This window comes from Trematomus bernacchii, unplaced genomic scaffold, assembly GCF_902827165.1.
Source record: "Trematomus bernacchii unplaced genomic scaffold, fTreBer1.1, whole genome shotgun sequence".
Lineage (NCBI taxonomy): Eukaryota > Metazoa > Chordata > Actinopteri > Perciformes > Nototheniidae > Trematomus > Trematomus bernacchii.
In genome coordinates this window covers 38,426-58,704 of record NW_022987839.1, presented here as the reverse complement: position 1 = coordinate 58,704, position 20,279 = coordinate 38,426, and the positions used below count along the sequence as shown (strand labels likewise).

Below are 20,279 nucleotides of genomic sequence, written 5' to 3'. Positions count from 1 at the left end.
TTCACACATACAGACGTCAAACACTTTGGAACCAACAGGATGCAAACTATTGTCAATTGAAGAAATGTATACGACTACTCAAAGACTCAAAAGGCACTTAGACATGAGTCAAGAAAGATTCACCTTTAAGTCCTCTGACCCATGGGACTCTACAACCCTCAACTACATAAAAACATCTAAAACGAGGCACATTATGTGTGCCAGTTCAACAGGAATGTGAGCAACTAACTGCCCATCACTGTAAGTGAAAGTAAATAATGTACATGCCCATGAGTTTGTGTTCATGGTCCATTACTGTCTGTCTCAGTTCATAAAGGCACATTATGTACTGACATTATGCACACTTCCCTAACTCGTACCCCACTTTGACAGGAGACATAAACTATGCCTCCATCAATTCTCCAGGATGTGTGTAAATGAAAGCATTACTGAGATGAAAAAAACTAAAAAATGTCCTCTGAAATATGATCAGTCTGTCTCATCTTCTGATGCATGTACTTGCCAGCTGAAGACATGCTGACCTGCATTAAGCCCCACTGTGAGACACATTATTTAATGACTAATAAGATGTGCAACAGACTATCTCCATCTGCCTTTGAGTCTTTATCAAGCTAGACAAAGGGCTGCTCTTCAGTGCAGGGATTTGTTCGGCTGACCTGCAGCTGACCTCCGCCTGCCCCCCCCCCCGCTAACACTCTCAGCAGAAACCCTCATGGCATGCTTCAGGCCGGCCCCTGCTGGGACGCAGTGATTTGTGCTGTGTATGGGATGCATTCTCGCCAGCCAGTCATTGGTCAATCCAGGATTGACCCACCATCCCTTTGACCAGCCGCAGACCGCTCTCGCTGATCTAGAGGTCTGGGATAAGATCAACAACAAGATAAGTCAGCACTGCTCTGCGCTGCTTTGTCTGTCTTTCTTTTTCCTACACTGTTGATAAGGTCTACTTCTTTGTATGCCTTTAATGTTTTTCTCCCTCTGTCCTCCTCCTCCATCTTACTCCACTTCTTATTGAAAACACTAGCAAGTAATCTTTCATTAGGACGGCAGAACACGAACTGCATGCATGGCCTGGGGGGGGGGGTTTGTAAGTATCAGGCAGGCATTCCCAAACAGTAATAAAGTCCCCGTAAATTAAAACCATTTGCTGTTGTGCTCCCAAAAATAAATCGAGCACGGAATGCAACGCCTCAGCCGAAAATAAAGCAACAAATAAATGACAAATGTGTCTCCTTTGAATCACAGAAGCATAAAGCATATTAATGAGAAAGCAGTTGTAAAATACAGACATAAATACATTTTTGTGAAATGATCTCCACATGAGGTAGTAATTTTTTCTCTTTTTCCATCCCCCCTCTTCCCTCTCTTTCCTCCATTGCTGACACAGCATAGACCCTGAAGGCCCTCTCCACCTCTCTCTCCGAGTATATAGGTCTAAATAAACTTCCACTATGGATACAGGAAGTGGTTCAGCAACTTCTCAGGTTTGGACATACTCTCGGTGGTATAGCAGACCTTTTGTAGAAAGCAGATGTCAAAATGAGTCAAGGACCTCATTCCTCTCCGCCTTGAGGACACACGAGAAGCACACAATACATTTCTCTGCCAGAACACAAGAATGTGTGGAAGCCACTGATGACATGTCAAAATGAATACTTCAACATTTTGGAAAATACTCCTGCTGTGAGTGAAATGAGAAGATTGATACCACTTTCATGTCTCTGCGACAATTCTGAGTTTTAGGGGCAAACAACAACCAGGTGTATTGACTTTTGACTATTGCCTGTATCTAGAGTCTTGTTGGGTATGTTGGATAGAGGTGGACAACTTGTCACATGGGACTATCTGAGGAGCATATCAACTCATCATTGGTTATGGTGGTTCCTGCGCTGTTCAAATGCCATTGTAGTTTGATTTTTAATAAATGTTTGACATGTTTTAAGCCTACAGGCAGTGAGTATTTGATACTCGACAGACACATTTTTGTTGGAGTGTTTCTTTAACCCATGACCCTCTGCAGATGCTAAGTAGCCAGAGTTCAAGAGCAAGAGCAAAAGCACAGATGTTATGAATACATATGTTAATATATCTTGTCTAAATCGCATATATTAAAAAAAAAATGTTTGTAAAAAGTCACTATATTTGATGTACTCTAACTTCTAACATGTGTAGGGTGAGTACTGACAAGTACTTTAAAAGGTTATACAGAAAGCGTATTCATTCTTTTAATCATGGTAACTTGTCCTGGGTTTAAAAAATGTCCTGATTTAAATCATAATCCAATCGCGCAGTAATTTAAACAACATTAACCATTAAATCATTTAAGAGAGTGCCTTGTTTTGTTCAATGTCTGTATAAAAAGGTGCAAAATTGCAAAAGTGATTTTAGGAAATACCCTGGGCTTCGCATGGTAAATAGGTCGGAGGAATCTAAAGGCATATGATCAATCTTTTGAATAATAATAATGCTCAAAACCCTAAAATCTTTAAGACCCAGTGTATTATCTCAGTTAAAAACCTTTGACTAGTTTTCAAAAGTCAGTTTGGCATATTTTGCTAAAATCTCTCTCAGTGGAAACGACTGTGGCTTGTGTCAGGAGATTTGCTTGAACTCCAGGAATGTGTAAATGTAACATTTTTCAACGTGCTACGTACACACAGCTGGGTAGCTACCATGTGGGTATCATATGTTTTGCCTGATGAGTGAGTGAGATTATGAACCTGGAAAATTGTGGATCTGAAAGCCGTATCAATTAGAAGAAAGGCAAACAGCAGACCCTGTGAGACTGATTTTCTTGGTTTTGCACCAAATGATTGTGTGTAGTTTTGTGCCGAGTGAAACAAAGGTACACTGAGATGCTGATAAGGTAGCAACGTCAGGCGGCTGGTCAGGAACACCCAGGATGCTGCGGTTTCCCTCTCTGTACTGCTGTAATAACACAAAACTAAAATTGAAATCAGCAGCCAAAAATAGGTGTGTTTCTGGGAAATGAGGTGTGGGCTCCTTTTAACCTTGTGGATTACTGTAGGTGGATTACAGCCAAGCAAAATACTGTATTTAAAGACAATATTATTAATGCAATCACATCACTGGTGCACCATATGGGATATTATATGAATAAGTCCCTTAAGCTGGAAGTCAAGAAGTCACATGATACTCACCAAATCTCTTATAACCAAAGGACTGCACCTCCTCCTCATCAGCAAAGTCGTCTGGAGGAGAACACAGAAATAAGGGAAATCATTACGAGTTCAAGATTTAATAAAAAGAGACACACATTACTTCATATTATTACATTCAAGCATTGACTGTACAAAGCTAAATATCAATCTTATCCTAAAACGTGTGAGCCTCATGTATCCTTAATTGAATATATGTGTTTTTTACAACATAAATGTGATGTGAAAAACTTTGGTTATATTGAATTATAGTCACGCCACTCATCTATCTTGTGTGAACTTGGGGCAAGACTTGTTCCCGTGGGAGTCTGGAACATCTCCAAGGTCCCTATCTTATCTTGACCTCCAGACATCCGGGGCAAAGCCTCCCAACACAAAGCATGCCCAGGGTAAAGGACTTTAAAAAGGCCTACTAGGGTATTTACCACCAAGGCATCCCTTTTCTCCATCACTTAAATCCAAATAATCTGAAGCCAAGGTCCACTTACAAGTTTGTTTTCCAGAGCTTTCACAGTCTTCATCCGCAGAAAGAATTCGGTCCCTTTTTTGGGAAACTCAGTAAACCTTTTGTGTTGATGAAGACTGTGAAAAGCCGATAAAAGCTCCAGTAATTTGTTCGGTGGAACACAAGCTATTGTTTGTCCCACCACCACTTCCTAAGTCAAGGATGACATTCATACATATCTTAAATGTCTTTTTTCAGAGTTTAAATGGCCTGAATGGTCCAGACCTAAAGCCGTGTTTCAGTCCAGAGAAGCCATTGTGTATTGCCTTATTTAAACATAAACATGTAACCTGTTTCGCACAGTATCTCAGCTCTTTGAAGTAGACTTTTTTTTTTTTACCACGGGGGATTACTCCAACCTCTCATGACCGGAGGCCCTGAGCATCGTCTCCTTTCATGCATCTCTTTTGTCTGTGGGAAAGTACTTTGCAAACTTCAAAGCTTAACATTTTCTGCGACCACATCCATGACCAGTTAAAATAACGAAACACCACAAGGCTCAAAGATCATCAGAAAATCACAAAATGCCAAAACCAGTGAGGTGTGGCGAAATAAAAGCAATGGCTGTCCATCAGGGAAGTGAAGAGAGGCTCCAAATACAGGTAGAAAAACAGGTGAATGAAGAAAGTTGATGGTACTAGTGTTATTTGTGGTGTCTCTCTCCTTGTTCAGTAATGACTGCTCTGGGTGCCTAAAACTGCAAGAAATCACAGTGACTTCTGTTAAGACATCCCCCTGATGGAGAGCAGAGCGAGTAAAGAGGTGACAAGAGCAGTCCAAACAGTTGTAAATAATCGGAAACCACATCTTCGTTGAGGAATTTGCCTTTCCAAATACCCCCAAAACTCGGTTTCCTGTTTGTGTTTCCAAGCAACATGATTGTGTCCAATTACAATTCAAATGTTACCCTAAGTATGTTTGGCTTAATAGCCATTCGGGGGAAATGAAGTTCATCACATCTTGCCCAAGGGGTTGAAAATAGACATGTGAGTCAAATGTTGGGATGAATACTGCTGCAGAGTGCCATGATTCTTCAGAAGAGTTGCTACACCACAGAAATAGATCCCAGTGAGCCTGACGTGCTGTTTTTGCAGGTCAAAGATGCATTGTGGTTAAAACTGGGATACATTTGGTTAATTGTTGAACAGCGTTTATACATACAGATTGCATGTAAAAAATAAATAAACTGCATTTTAATGAATAATAAGAGTTAGCACCTGTTTCACTTTGAAATGGTGTTTAAACAAATGTTATGACTTGTAACTAAAACTCTCACGTTCTATACAAATGTAGCTCATCCTTAACCTTTTGGCCCGTAAAGGAGGAGTAGTTGAGAATGGCCGGTGACTATAGTGTTTTAATGCAGCCTGAAACATGTAATGGCGCGTTTCCACTACAGCGCGCAGCCCGGTTTAAGAGGGCTGTGACGTCAGCGGCCCGTCTTTGGTTGCGTTTCCACTTGGCCTAGTACCGGCCGGCGGGTCCTAATTCACAGTTTTTCTGGCCTCATAAAATCGTGGGTCCAGGGCCAGAGACAACGAGGCTAAGTCGGGCTGAGTATGCTAAACTAGAGAGAGCGTCGCTGGCAAGGGGGCTACAACTACAACAAGATGGACATATTTGACCGTGATTTAATTGTAATACACGTTTCAAAATGATGCCGAAGTAACAACATACTGATACCGGTTAGTAAAAACCATGAATTAATGCTTTGTCAAGTCTGCAGACAGACGGCAGGGGAAAAACCTTTTAAAATGCTTGTTGTCTAAATGGAGATTGGCTAAGCTAACGCAGTATATGCTCCGACCGTCCACACTCACAACGGCCTATACAGACATAAATAAACCAGCGACTGTATTCACCATGACACAGGCAGTCTGTGGTTTGTACTTGTTTAACTTTTGTCTAGTTTCTGAACATATATGAGGAGCTGTGAGCTTTGAGTGCTAACAGCTAACGGCTGTGTTGTTTTTCTGGGGTCCTCTGAAGATCACGTCACGGCTCCGCCTACACTGCGTTACTATAGATACTGCCCCAGTTCCTAAACTGTAATGGAAATGCGCCATAAAGTGAGCCAGTCCTAACGAGGCCCAGCCATACCGAGCGGGGCCGAGCGAGGCTGTGTAGTGGAAACGCGCCATAAGTGTCCACTGATACCCCACAGGAATACGCTGTGTATGCAAAATAAATCCATTGTTGTACATTAACTTAAAGGGGACCTATCATGCAAAATGCACTTTTGTACGTCTTTTATACATGAATATGTGTCTCCGGTGTTCCAGGGAACTCACCAAGTGTCAGAAAACACAACCCTCTCTATTTTCCTCCATACCCAAATCTCTAAAAAAGGGGCTGCAACGAATCTGATAAAAACTGATCCAGATTTGAACACTGTCCTGACGTCAGGACGGTGGCGCTACGGCTATTGGGCCAACTCCACCAATCAGGAGGAGACAGCCACGACCATTGCCGTTCAAAAGCGCTGGAGACGCTGTAGTACATATGCCAGGCCAGTAGATGGTGCTGTTCTCACTGAATCTGCCCTTACAAACACAGAGCTAAAAAATGTCAAATTGAGCAAAATGAGGCATGGCTAAAATGCATGATCTGTTTGGTTTTTGCAAAAAAAAAGTATAAATATGCCTTATATAGGTATGGTCCTACACTATATTATTAAAATAGGTCCACTTTAAATAAGCTCTCATCTTTTTTTCAGAGCTTTTAACCACATCTCATGGTCTTCATCAGTGGATGAGTAAAGTCCGTCCACTGATGAAGACCTGCAATTACAGAACAAACAAGTTATGTGGACTTTGTAATAATATGTTCTGTCTACAAGCTCTAGAGGATTAGTTTACTTGTGCTTTATCTATATGTAAAAGACAGTTGGCTTCCTGCTGCCTCTAAAACAATAAACCCTCCCTGATGCATGCTGGTCCTACAGTTTTCCAGCCTGCTTGTGTATATATAAAGATGTCTCCAGAACTGTCTCATTCTATTAATCATCACAAAGAACTTATAAAAGGAAACAATATACTAAACAAATAAAAGCCTAAATACACAAACCTAATGATATTTGTGTCCCATTGACTCTTTCTGCAACCACAGCAGTAACAGGAAGTGGTCTGCAGGGCAGCCATATCATATATCACTGTGAGAGTTATTCATAATCATGCCCACAATGCAGAGCTTTGTTTTATTATTTTTAGATGGACCACAAGGTGGCAGGATTCATGCAGTGTTTACGCAATGTAATAAAGGAGCAGACCTTCATGACCCACTGAGTGCCAGAGTGAGTGGGTGAGAATGACACGCACGGTGTTAATGATCAGCATCCAAAAACACAAAGACACCACACGAGAATCACATCAGAGAAAACTTAAAATATACCTTAACATTCATGAGTTAAGCTGACCACATTGACTTTATTCTTTGTAATGTGTTGAAAGGCAGAACATCACTGGATGTACGGGTGAGCATGCGCAGAGTTATAGCCTACCACAATAAAGCTGTTCATGCACCAGAGTTAAGCCTGACTCAGTGTTTCCTTTCAGGCTTTATTCATACCTTTAAGCCAAGACACTTTTTATCTAACGAGTACAAGTGCAGCACAGAAATGGAAAATAGTGCACAAATAACATGACATTATCCAGAGGTGGGAGAAATACTTATATATTGTACTTAAGTAAAAGTAGAACCTGTACAAGTAAAAGTCCTGCAATCTTTCTTCAAAAGTGTTGGCATTTAAATATGAGTACTCATTATGCAGATTGGCCCATTTCAGAATCATATTATTATATGTTTTGATTCAGCTTATCGATGCATTAATGTGTTTATTAAAGCTAGTAAAGGTGCTGCTAGTTACTTTGTATACTGCTTAGTTTTTAATTTTACTCCAGGTGTAACTAAAGTCTTATTTAAGGGTTTATATTTCACATTATTAATCCAAATGTCATAACTAAATATATTAAACACATGTAGTGTAGTACACATTTACCTCTGAACTTTAGTGGGGTAGAAGTTCAAATAGCAAAACATTAACATACTCCTTTAAAGTACTTAAGTACAATTTTGTAAAGGTAGTTACTTCACCACTGACATTACCCACCATAAAGTGACTTGCTCTCTGTGTGAGGCTGTAATCATGTGTTGTGGCTTTGTTGTGAGCAGTTCAGTTAGTGTAGGTTGGTGTTTGATGTGCAGCAGGCAGATGCAAAACAATCCCAAGCAGAGTTCCTTAATTGAATCCAGATGTTAGACGGAGTTATAGCCCACGCATTCCTCAGGTCTCAGACTGAGAGAAATAGGCAGAAAAGGGACAAAGAAAGTGCGAGAGCAATGTTGCACTAGTAAAAAATAGCTCATTAATGAAAGTGTGGAGTGTGCTTCAGTTATTTCTGTTGGTGGATGCCGCTGAATGAGCCTACCTTTCATTGTGGTTTACAGGACTCTACCGTAGTGAAGCTGTTGTTTGAAGTCACATCCACAGCATCGCAATGGCATCTGCCCAAAAGTTCCCTTTGAGCGCACAGCAGCTAGGAACTGCAAGTATCCCAATATCCACCGTTGTGTTGGAGTAGTAGCAAATAAGAATCAAAACTCCATCCAACTCTCAGGAAGATTTATAAAGCGCAGGTAACTTCAGGGTCGCACCTCAGATGCTGCAGCACAACGAGGAGTGAACTTTGTTGGGAATGCAAGAAGGAGTTGCAAGAGAAAAAAAAACTGTCCTCTTATTAGTAGAGTAGTTTGGAAAGATGCTGAGGTGAGGGGTGTATCCTTGTCCAGCTCAGCACTCTGTGGTACCCGCAGCAGTAACCGGAGAAACTCAGAAAGTGAGAGGAAGTGGTGCGCCCGTAGGGGTGAGAGGAGAAACCACGTGTTCCCACATCTGTGCGCACCGTCTGCACCCCGTGTGTGTGTGTGTGTGTGTGTGTGTGTGTGTGTGTGTGTGTGTGTGTGTGTGTGTGTGTGTGTGTGTGTGTGTGTGTGTGTGTGTGTGTGTGTGTGTGTGTGTGTGTGTGTGTGTGTGTGTGTGTGTGTGTGTGTGTGTGTGTGTGTGTGTGTGTGTGTGTGTACTGCGCATAATTACGAGTTTTGGATTTCACTATGGGCGATTAACAGGTAGGCTACAACGGAGAACAACTCCTTGGGCAATATGCTGGGTTTTGATATATCTTATAAAAACATTCTCTATAAATTATATAGGTTACTGCAGGGGTTTCTTACACTAAAATCAAAGCCACTTTCTCGTTAATTTAATTGTGATTAACTCAATTTGAATGTTGAATTGGCGGACAATGTGTGCGAGAGTGCCAAATATACATTTTGTTCTTATTTTGATAATATTGGCTCGGATTCGTTGGTTTAGAAAAGTTTGAATGTGCTACTTATATATTAACTATCAATTTGTACTTCAAAATCTTGCAATATTTAATCAAAACAATTGAGAAACTCTTTTATTCTGCACAACAGGTCTACATTAATCTGTTTCGCCACATGGAGGCAGCATCAAGCTGTTCAGTTGACATGAGGATTGTGTTAATTTCTTATTTACACATCCAGCCAGGGGCGTCGTAAGGGGGTGAAAAGTTAGGACGATTCTAAGGGCCCCTGACTGACAGGGGCCCAAACAATTTTAGAACATTATGAAAAAAAGGTTTAAGTAACCAATGTGACATCTTTTCATGGGGCCCAAAATCCCTGGCGGCGCCCCTGTATCCAGCAGACAGAGAGCAACATTTATTGGTAGTCTTGTTTCTGGCCACCTGATGAATAGTTTAAAAGTTAATGAAAAGTGAAATAGTCTATCTCTTTAAAACCTGTTAAGCCCCACGGACCCGCCGAAGGGGCCGAAACCACAACATCTGCAAGCAACAGTGTCTGAGGGCTTCTTAAGATTTAATAAACTATGAATTCATATCCATGTAACGGGAAGAAACTCAGCTAACTGATGATATGAACCATTTTTAGCAAAAGAAAACACAAGACTAATGCTGAGCCTCTGAATTAGCCCTGAGCGAAAAAATGCTAACGCCGTTAGCACAGAACTCACGGTATAAACACCCTTATTACTTATCGTAACTGCACATCCAACCCATCGATTAGCATAATGACATTACACAGATTCGATAGATATCAGTATCATCACTCCATGATCAAACCTCGCGACATGAGAAACAAAAACAGACATGTAGCATTAGGTAGCAAAAACGGCACATTTCTTACCTTAGCTGTTATTCTGATCAAAAGTTGTCTTCAATGGCATTAAAACGATAAAAACGCTGCTGAAGGTTAATCCATAGGTTAATCCAATGTGTCTGTGTCACTTTGAAATTATTTCTGATAATCCATCAGCAATAAACCTAGTTTTAAGTTTTCAGATTTCAGAGCGTAAGATAGGTTTCGCTTTGGGCAAACTGCGTGCACATAGCTCTCATTTCTCAATGTTAACGTGTGTGTGGAAATTCCCCTTCAATTCCATTGGCTCTAACGGTTCAAAAGAGATGTCAATCATCAAAATCGACCAATGGGTTTCAGAGAAACGGCAAACACCCATTTCCACCCAAATGACCTCAGAGGTGGAGTCTTTTTTGCTAAACCTCTCTAAAAAGGTCAAATGTCACTTGTTTTGCATCAATCTTGATACAGGGTACTTAATATATGTTGTACGTTGGATTCCTTAAGCTTTTAGTCTACTAACCCATCATCCAAGGGTGGTTTTCACTATAAATAATGGGTTTTCTTTGGGAGGACACTATAATTTACATTTTTTTACTATGTTCAATCTGAATTTTCTTTAAAATAAAAAACATCTATATTGATTCTGACTTTTCTACATCCAACTCACAGGTTTATCATTAATTTGAGGAAAAAGATTATTAATTTACCCCTTTTAGAAGTGAAGTTATTGTCATTTGTTCTGGAAATGTCATTTTCGAGCCTGAGACCTGAAAAACAGGCTTGGGGCTTATCTTTCGCCTGAGGGAAATATCTGCCTCTTTAGCTGCTAAATTCTTCACTATGTTCACCAGCTTGTCTCTCTTGCTGGGCTTGTAGTGTACAGTGGGTTTATCAGAGCCTTTCACTGAAAACAAGCCTGCCTCAGCTGAAAACAATGATAAAAGCTATGGGAACCGAAACAGAAAAAAATTGTGGGACATTAAACAAAAAAAACTAGCTAAATGATGCTATAGAATTCTGCAGCCTCAGGTGGTAAACGTCTGTCTCTATAAGCAACACCTTTCACATTACACAGAGTAATTTATTATAAAAGCTGTTCACAGAATAAATATGTATTTGTTATAGAGCTTAAGTGATAAGGACTGGCACTCAGTGATCACAGTGTCCAGGTAAGACATAACAAAGTATGTTTATTATTTACATCTGCTCTTTGTTTAAAAAAAATATATATTTCTGAGGCAACATATCCCTCAAGCAAAAACTGTTACTCATTTTAATTGGATTTTTTTCTCACACTTGTTGCATGCTCATTACTGCATTTTTCTACTGGGGAAATATTTGCTCCACATTCTCCTTCAAGCTTCTCAGTGTTAAAAGAGCTTAAATAAGACATCATTTAAACAAAGCCTGTTCCCTCAGAAAACTCACACAGCTCTCAGACCTGTTGGTTCCCAGCTGTTAACGGTTTCATCCATTAAAGCAGTTTATCCCCTGCACCTGTTTATCTCTTCAGTTCAGGACTGCATGCTTTGATCAGTAACTCAGAACTTAACACAGAACCACATCGTGAGTTGTATGGACACGCTGCTTCACCTTGAAGTTTATAACTCTCCAAAAAGTCAAAAGTGCATTTGATGTGTGAGCATAACATCAACAAAACAACGCTTTCTCCTGCAACAAGTCTTGAAGTTCAACTAATGGAGACATTTTTTGTGATTTACATTTATTCCTATATTGCGTGCATGTAGCCTGAGACCTTTTTTTATTGTCAACTGTTTTACATTTAAGTCGGCCGCGGGAGAACATGGGAAGAGTTTCCCCCCGCAGCGTTATTGGAACCAGATGTTGAAGGTGTCAGCATTGCAGGCTGCATACTGACCTGAAGCTGTTTTAGATTATTGTCCAGTCAGGATGCTATTATCTGAGTCACAGCATGCAAAGGGGGGCACATTTTTTAGGTAAATGGGGCACTATGGAAGAAATGGGGACGGAGGAACCCTTTCACCCCGAGTCTCTCACATTCCTGGAGCGGAATGATAAACAGCTTCCTGCTGAGAGGAATGTTCTCCTAAACTAAAAATACTCTGGACTCACATCTGCGCAAAGATCTAATAATAGCTGGTTGTAAGTTGTACATGAATGATCAATTAAAACCAACACCTACAAAATAACAGCTAAGCTAATGGGTTGATTACATTTAGGGCTGCCACAGAATATGAAATTCACCACACAATTATTGTGGCCAAAATAATTCACAAAAACCATATAATGCAATATTTAAAGATAATATTTGTTATAAAAGGCCTGGGCCATAGGTTTTTCTGCATGTAAATGGTCTGCGAAGGCTAAAGGGCTGAAACGCCTCCATTGGACTCCTTTGTTTACTTCTGTAACATTGTGACATCACTATGTAACACTCACACTTCCATTGGCTAGCGCTCCAACACATTGTACATGATCTCTAAGTGGTTGACCAATCACAACAGAGCCGGCCAGCTAGCCAATCAGAGCAGACTGGGCTCTGGTTTCAGACAGAGGGTGAAAAGAGGTGCTGCAGCACAGGCAGTATGAGAAGAATAAAAACCTTTTGGAACATTAAAGCATGGAAACATGTCACAGTAGAGGCACAAAATACAAATGCGAACCTGAGAGTGAGCATAATATGTCCTATTTAAAGTCAAATACTTTTTCTGACCCTTAAATGAAAGACAATATGTCAAACATCTACTTTCTATTCCTCCAAAGGTGTACTATTAAACATTTCCGTATTTTATCCAAATGATAATATTTGTTCAGATCATTTGTGGCTTCTTTTGTGCTACATTCTGATGTTACCATACATCAAACACCTATATTTCTAAGTGTAAACAGTACATTTGACATTACTCTCTCATTGAGTTACTATAGCCATAGCGGGCCCTCTGTGAATGTACAGAGGGACCAACAAGCTCTCCTGTCTTCACATAACTCGCAGAGACGGCATTTAACCCTTCACATTTCACAGAAACTGAATAGACAGATTCGAAGGATTTATTTCTTTGGAAATGTTATTTTAAATACAATTAAATCAAGTTATTTTGGTAAAACTAATGAAAAATATAAGTAATGTTTTTTTTTTTATGTTTTCAAATATTATTTTTTTGAATATCTTAGGCCCTCTGAGGGCCCTTACTGCTCACCACTGGCTTTTAGACATGATGCGCTGATGCTTTGTTTTCACTCTTCAGTGGGCGGGGCCGTCATTTTGGGCAGGATGTGACGTATACTGCTTGCCCTGAAGATGCTCTATGGCCCAATCCCAAACCACGCCCTACACCCTACCCCTACACACTACCCCTCCGTTTGCGCGTTCGCGCGGAGGGTCCGCCACATTAAGGCCCCGGCTCCACGGGGACGAAAACGGCAAAACGCATCGGAGTAACGCAAATGCAACCGCAAAAAACCTTCCGTCCCCACGCAATATACACCGGATTGTGTCAAGCTCCACGAGACGGCTCCGTTTACATCCAAACGCTGGAAAAGCTGCAGTACATATGCCGAACCTGTACGTGGCGCTGTAACTTCCTCCACCAAAAGCAGCAACTTCCTCCACAAAAGCAGCGAAGAAGAATGGTTGTCATGGCTGCACTTCTGTTTATTCTCCGCGGTGGGGGCCAAGGGATCCGGGCAGAGTTTTTCGCCAGTCAACGTGTGTTAAAGTTTAAATCTTCCGGACAAAATTATAAAAGTGCCGGTCAAAGGTCTTCTTTGTTATTTATTGAGCTTTAAAACAAATGAATAACGACGATATAATGATATATGAAAATAAAATACACAGAGCCTATCTCTTTTTCCTCTCTTCTCACAGCGTTAGTGTCTGTCTCATGCAGCAGCTGATCCAGTAATGATGACTCGACAGTAAAAATAAACATATTTATAACTAGTTTAGGTAGTTTGAGAGGTAATTAAAATAGCTATTGTTGTTGTTAACGAAACACATCAGCAATGATGCGGGGTACGCGGAGAGGTGGGAAGAGGTGGGGAGAGGTGGGGAGAGGCGGGGAGAGGCGGGGGCTATGAAACGGATGACCGTATAGGCGACCCCACGGCCCCGTTGGACCCCCAGAGCGCTCCGTTACCAGATCTATCCACCTTTGGACCCGTTGTCGTTTTGCGGGGTCTGTTTCTACGTTTCCCTTACGGCGTCGTCGAGCTTAGAGGGCTATACGCATGAGAAATATGCGGATTCAACCCGTTTTCGTCCCCGTGGAGCCGGGGCCTAAGTGCTGTTCCAAACCAACGAGTGTGGAGAGGTGTGGAGGGGGAGTGGGCTATCAAGCCCTCAAACAAGCCCTCAAACAGCGAGTCTGCATTGGTGCTGACTTGAGACTGGTCTCTACCTGACCGGAGTCACGCTGTGTGTGTCCGTCAGGAAACACGCTGTTTACAAGTAGTTCCAGCAAACATCCACTGATAAATTGCGATGTTAACAACCTCATGATAACCTCATATTTTTTTAACTTAGGATCATACCTGTGTTTAGTCTACAAAAAGGTAAATGTGTGCATTTTATTATAAAGTTGTGTATATTTACAGACTGTTGCAAAAACTAAGAAGCTTATAAACATCAGGTTTAAAACTAAAAGAGCTTTACAAAAAAGTAACACAATGAAAGATGTTTGGAGTTTTATTTGAGTTCTTAATTTACATTTTTTGTCTAAGAGATGCTGATTTGAAACCGTTGTTACATACAGTTACGGCATTTCCTGTTTCTGCCGGAGAGAGGGGAGTTTGTCCCAAAGCTTGCCGCTGTATTTACTCCCTCCATCTGACAGGAGGGAGCCTCGTTGAGCTGCGAGTGTGGCTACAGACGGAGTTCACTCCGCCACGGAGGGGTAGGGTCGAGGGAGTGGTTTGGGATTGGGCCTAAAAGTACTTTTTGGTTAAAATAAAACAGGAACATGTATGTGATGTGTAAACGCAGATGATGGATTGCCCCTGTGTATTCAAATGTAAACAGAAAGCAATCATCAATATAGAGTTGTGGATTCAAAATGTCAGTAGAGGAAAATCATAATATGTGCTGGTCACTAAAATGAAATATAAGGTCATTGCCAGGGGTTATCACTGCAAATCAAGTCCATGGATCGAAAAATCCTATTTAAATATATTGGTTGGTTGATGTACAGGAGAAATAATATAATAGATATATACAGTATATATATAATATTGACATTAAATGTGCTTTATTTTGTAAGGTGTTTCTTTGGTTTTGAATGGTAAGCTTTCAAAGACACATCATTACACATATACCGGGCTTTGATGAGGATGGATTATGATTACATGGTTTATTAAGCAGCAGTTAAAAGTACTACAAAAAAACTGGACAGAATACAATGGAGAACAATGAGATTACTGTGGGTTCCCTTACCCATACAACTGTACTATTTGGTATGCCAGAAACAGATGAAGTCATTAAGCAAAATCTACAAGTATGCCATACTGCATATTGCAGTATGGAAGCCAGCGTACAGTATATGGCTATTGTGACCCACAATACTTTATCGAGCAAGAGGGCAAAGGTAAAGATGCAATGTTGTGATGAAGTAGTGCAGTGGTACCCTCTGGACCTGATAGTGCAGCAAAATAAATTGCATAATGCATAATACCAATTCAGATTTAATAAAAAATCTTACATTGAAATAAATAGTTAAGTTCTTTATAACTACGCATAAAGATACAAAAGAGAAAAAAATTGCATAATTTAAAACAATAATAAACAAGCTATTGTCAGAGTCAGTTATAAAGAATATAAATGGAGGGCTTACTATTTCCTGCAGTTGATACAATGAATGATATTTACCAATAAAGAATGACAATATTACTCATGTCAGACAAAGATATGTTTGAAAATGACTTAAATATATATATATATATATATATATATATATATATATATATATATATATATATATTTATCGTAATTCAATTATTATTATTCTACTACGTCTATTTATTAAAGTTCAGCAATAACCACGTTTTCCCAGTACATCCATGGGACTGACGTTCTTAGGTGGGGTGATTCCGCTTTGAACAGGAATTGTGTTAGCCACTAGCCAGTGTTCTTGTATGTTTTCCATGTGCTCAATTAAGTTTCTTTAAAAAAAATCTAAAGAATTCAACCAATCAGAAGTGGACTCACGTGTCTTTTCATCCAATCAGATTCCGCAGCAATTGCGCCGCGTAAGATAGTATAAATAGCCCCGCCTAGAAAAAAATACACCAGTCACTTCTTACCTGGACTCACAAAGGCCTTGTTGTGAGAGATAACTTTGCCTTTTCCTCTTCTTTATCGAAACCCTCTGTCTTCACATCTTCAGAAAAATGGTGAGTACGATAGTACAGCTTTTCTCCACTTGAGGATGTGTATTTAACCAAATGCAGCGCTCTGAACGTGTGTCATCATGCGAAAACGTAACCAGCTTAACGTTTTTAACCGCTTACTCTTTAAAGAAGACTTATCATTTTTATAGGGAAACAAATGTTGCGGTATAAGCCGGTAAATCAAGCTTCGTCATTAATAAGTCGTTTTAACTGTGGTGTTGGTAAATTAAGTGTAACTCGATGGCACATTCAAGATGTTGAAGTGACACATTTACAATCGGCGCTAATTGTTGGAAATAAATATACTTGCTGTCTCATTAGTGGCCAGGTTTAATGGTTTCATATTTAAAACATGATATTAACACAGATAAAAAAGTTTTCCGAATTTCAGTGAACCAGAAATGATTACTCGCTGCCGATATTTAAATAAAATGAACGCTCTGTCTCCCCAAATATCGCGAGAGTTCTTTTTCCTGCGACGGATTTGTGTCGACCTCGGTTTAGTGTCTTTACATTACGCATTTAGCTGGCGCTTTTATCCAAAGCGACTTACAATAAGTGCATTCGACCAAGAAGATACAAACTTGAAGAAAACAGAATCATAGAAGTACATCAGGTTTCATAGAGCCAAAACATTTCAAGTGCTACTCAACTGGCTTTAGATAAGCCAGTCCTTTATTAGTATATAAGTGCTTTGTTAGTAATTCTATCGCTCGAAGTGGAGTCGAAAGAGATGAGTTTCCAGTCTGCGCCGGAAGATGTGTAAGCTTTCTGCTGTCCTGATGTCAATGGGGAGCTCATTCCACCATTTTGGAGCCAGGATAGCAAACCGACGTGTTTTCATTGTCTTCACATTAGAGAGATGAGACATGGTTCCAATTTTTACTTTATTTAGGTCGAATTAGATGATTATGTGTGTTTACGTTCTGGCCTGCCACGCCACTAGTCTCCTAAAGGGGTGTGGCAGTGGCGCAATCCATGTGACACAGTTGCAGAAAATGTCAATGCATAGTGTTCTCTCAACACTGGCCCACATTCACGTCCAATCGTGCCACCTGTCTGCCAACAACTGCGTCATTGTGCTTTCGGTATTAGACTTATAAACAGTATTTGGCCTCTTTTTGTTTTTAATTATAACTCTTTCTGTTCAGATGACAATTGTGTGCGTCAGGTGACTTAAATCATGATATGATGTTTGGTTATTAAAATAGCCTTTTTCTCTAGAGCAGTCCTCCCACATGTGATGATATGCCACTAGAATGCATGTATGTTACACTGTTTTTGCACAAGAATCAGCCAACTAGGCTTCCTTTTTTATGATAGTTTAACAACCTTTTTTTCCTTTTACAGCGCGAGTGCATCTCTATCCACGTCGGTCAGGCTGGTGTGCAGATTGGCAATTCATGCTGGGAGCTTTACTGCCTGGAACATGGGATCCAGCCGGACGGCAGGAAGCCTGGTGACCAGAACATCTCAGGAGGAGGAGGGGACGATTCCTTCAACACCTTCTTCATGGAGACTGGAACTGGAAAGCACGTCCCCAGGGCAGTGTTTGTTGACCTGGAGCCCACTGTCATCGGTAAATTCTCATTAATTATAAATGATAAAAGTATCAAATGCCTTTTCCCCCCTCTCATTCAAAACCTTAAATAATCTAATGCTCATTACCCTTAGATGAGGTGCGCAAGGGGACTTACCGCCAGCTGTTCCACCCTGAGCAGCTGATCACTGGCAAGGAGGATGCTGCCAACAACTACGCCCGAGGACACTACACCATCGGAAAGGAGATCATTGACACAGTGATGGACAGAATCCGAAAGCTGGTCAGTACATTTAGAACAAAAGTCAATTTTTCTGAAGAGTATTAAATGGAAATGAATCAGTTTATTGCTAAGTAGGTTTTCACATATGGAGTATGCAATCATATTGTGGTGAATGGCAAAAATAAGTATTGCAAAAGCCAAGTGTCATAACTAATAATAAATATGTGAAGTATATGTTTTTAAAATGTAGAGCTGTACAGTGTTTTAAACAAACACAAGACATAACAGTCCCGGATCACTCTTTCAAAGTGAGCATATTTCCCCGATTCTGGCCCACTTGCATCGGCTTCCTCCACCCTGCAGAATTCAGTTTAAGATCCTCCTGATCGCATTCAAAGCCCTCCATGGCAGTGATTCTCAAACCTTTTTCAATAATGTACCCCCTTTGAAAAAAAAATGTTAGGGGAAAAATGCCTATATAAAGAGGTACAGTGCTGCACCATCGGTGTCTGATTTATTAAAACAACAACCTTGTAACTGAGAAACACTTAAATGCTACATTTCAAATGTTTACAATCCATCACTAAATTCATGGCAAACCAATTTTAACATCATGCAATAACACTGAGACGACATTAGTTGCATTGAACTGATCTTTTTAATAAGTTGTACTTACAATTTAGTGAGAAACATGGGCTTGTGCTTCACTGAGGACTTTTTTTTTTTTTTATTAACATAAAATAAATCTCACGTACCCCCTGCAGTACTCAAACGTACCCCTAGGGGTCCGCGTACCCCCATTTGAGAGCCACTGCTCCATGGTATGGCACCCTCTTATCTCTGATCTGTTTTAATTTAATCTATATGTTTACATGCTGTGCACTAATACGCTTTTTTTTATCATTAGCTGTGAACCCTTGGCACTGCTGTCTTTGTATTATATAAATACATTTATTATTATTTTCTCTTTCTTTCAGTCCGACCAGTGCACCGGTCTTCAGGGTTTCCTGGTTTTCCACAGCTTCGGAGGGGGCACCGGCTCTGGTTTCACCTCCCTGCTGATGGAGCGTCTGTCCGTCGACTACGGCAAGAAGTCCAAGCTGGAGTTCTCCGTCTACCCAGCTCCCCAGGTGTCCACCGCTGTGGTGGAGCCCTACAACGCCATCCTGACCACCCACACCACCCTGGAGCACTCTGACTGTGCCTTCATGGTAGACAACGAGGCCATTTATGATATCTGCCGTAGAAACCTTGATATCGAGCGTCCCTCTTACACAAACCTGAACAGGTTAATGAGTCAAATTGTGTCCTCCATCACTGCCTCCCTTCGTTTTGATGGTGCCCTCAATGTTGATCTGACAGAGTTCCAGACCAACTTGGTGCCCTATCCCCGTATCCACTTCCCTCTGGCCACCTATGCCCCTGTCATCTCCACGGAAAAAGCTTACCATGAGCAGCTCTCTGTGGCAGAAATCACTAATTCCTGCTTCGAGCCAGCCAATCAGTTTGTGAAATGCGACCCCACGCCACGGTAAATACATGGCCTGCTGCCTTTGTATCGTGGTGATGTCGTTCCCAAAGATGTGAACGCTGCCATTGCCACCATCAAAACCAAGCGCTCCATCCAGTTTGTGGACTGGTGCCCCACTGGTTTCAAGGTGGGCATCAACTACCAGCCGCCCACTGTAGTTCCTGGTGGAGACCTGGCCAAGGTCCAGAGAGCTGTGTGCATGCTGAGCAACACCACTGCTATTGCAGAGGCCTGGGCTCGGCTTGACCACAAGTTTGATCTGATGTACGCCAAGCGTGCCTTTGTGCACTGGTATGTGGGTGAGGGTATGGAGGAGGGAGAGTTCTCTGAGGCCAGAGAGGACATGGCCGCTCTGGAGAAAGATTACGAGGAGGTTGGAGCTGATAGCCTGGGAGATGATGAGGAAGGAGAGGATTATTAGAAAGGCAAACATTCCGCTTTATCCATGCTGTTTTATTAATGTCAAAAAAATAAAGTTGTTAATTGACTGAACCTATGCTTTCCTCTCGTCAATAAATACACGGTTTAACATTACTATCTGCCTAGATGGGTTGTATGTATTCACTTGCTCAGTTCAATCAAACATGTTTTCACACAGAGATGCTATTGCTAAATTCAGTCACTTGGAGGCAGTGGTGTATAACATGTATATCTTTTCTCTGAACAGACCAGGCATGGCAATCTAGTTAAATGCTAGATTAATCACTAAATTATTTCTCAACATCAGATGATTCAAGAGTAGCCACCATTTGCAT

General features: G+C 40.9%; 1 protein-coding gene and 1 pseudogene across 1 annotated transcript in view; one reads left to right on the top strand and one right to left on the bottom strand.

Annotated features, from left to right (window-relative positions):
• Positions 1 to 8,491, bottom strand: part of colec12 (collectin sub-family member 12) — a 28,929-nt gene extending 20,438 nt beyond the window's left edge. The window contains exons 1-2 of the mRNA XM_034153062.1: positions 8,112 to 8,491; positions 3,162 to 3,212 (exon numbers count right to left, since the gene is read on the bottom strand). Of these exons, the coding sequence (XP_034008953.1) occupies positions 3,162 to 3,212; positions 8,112 to 8,118 (58 nt within the window). The 5' untranslated portion in view covers positions 8,119 to 8,491. The remainder of the gene's footprint in view (positions 1 to 3,161; positions 3,213 to 8,111) is intronic.
• A 7,651-nt stretch (positions 8,492 to 16,142) lies between these two features.
• LOC117500095 lies at positions 16,143 to 20,016 on the top strand (annotated as a pseudogene).
• Positions 20,017 to 20,279: the final 263 nt, after the last annotated feature.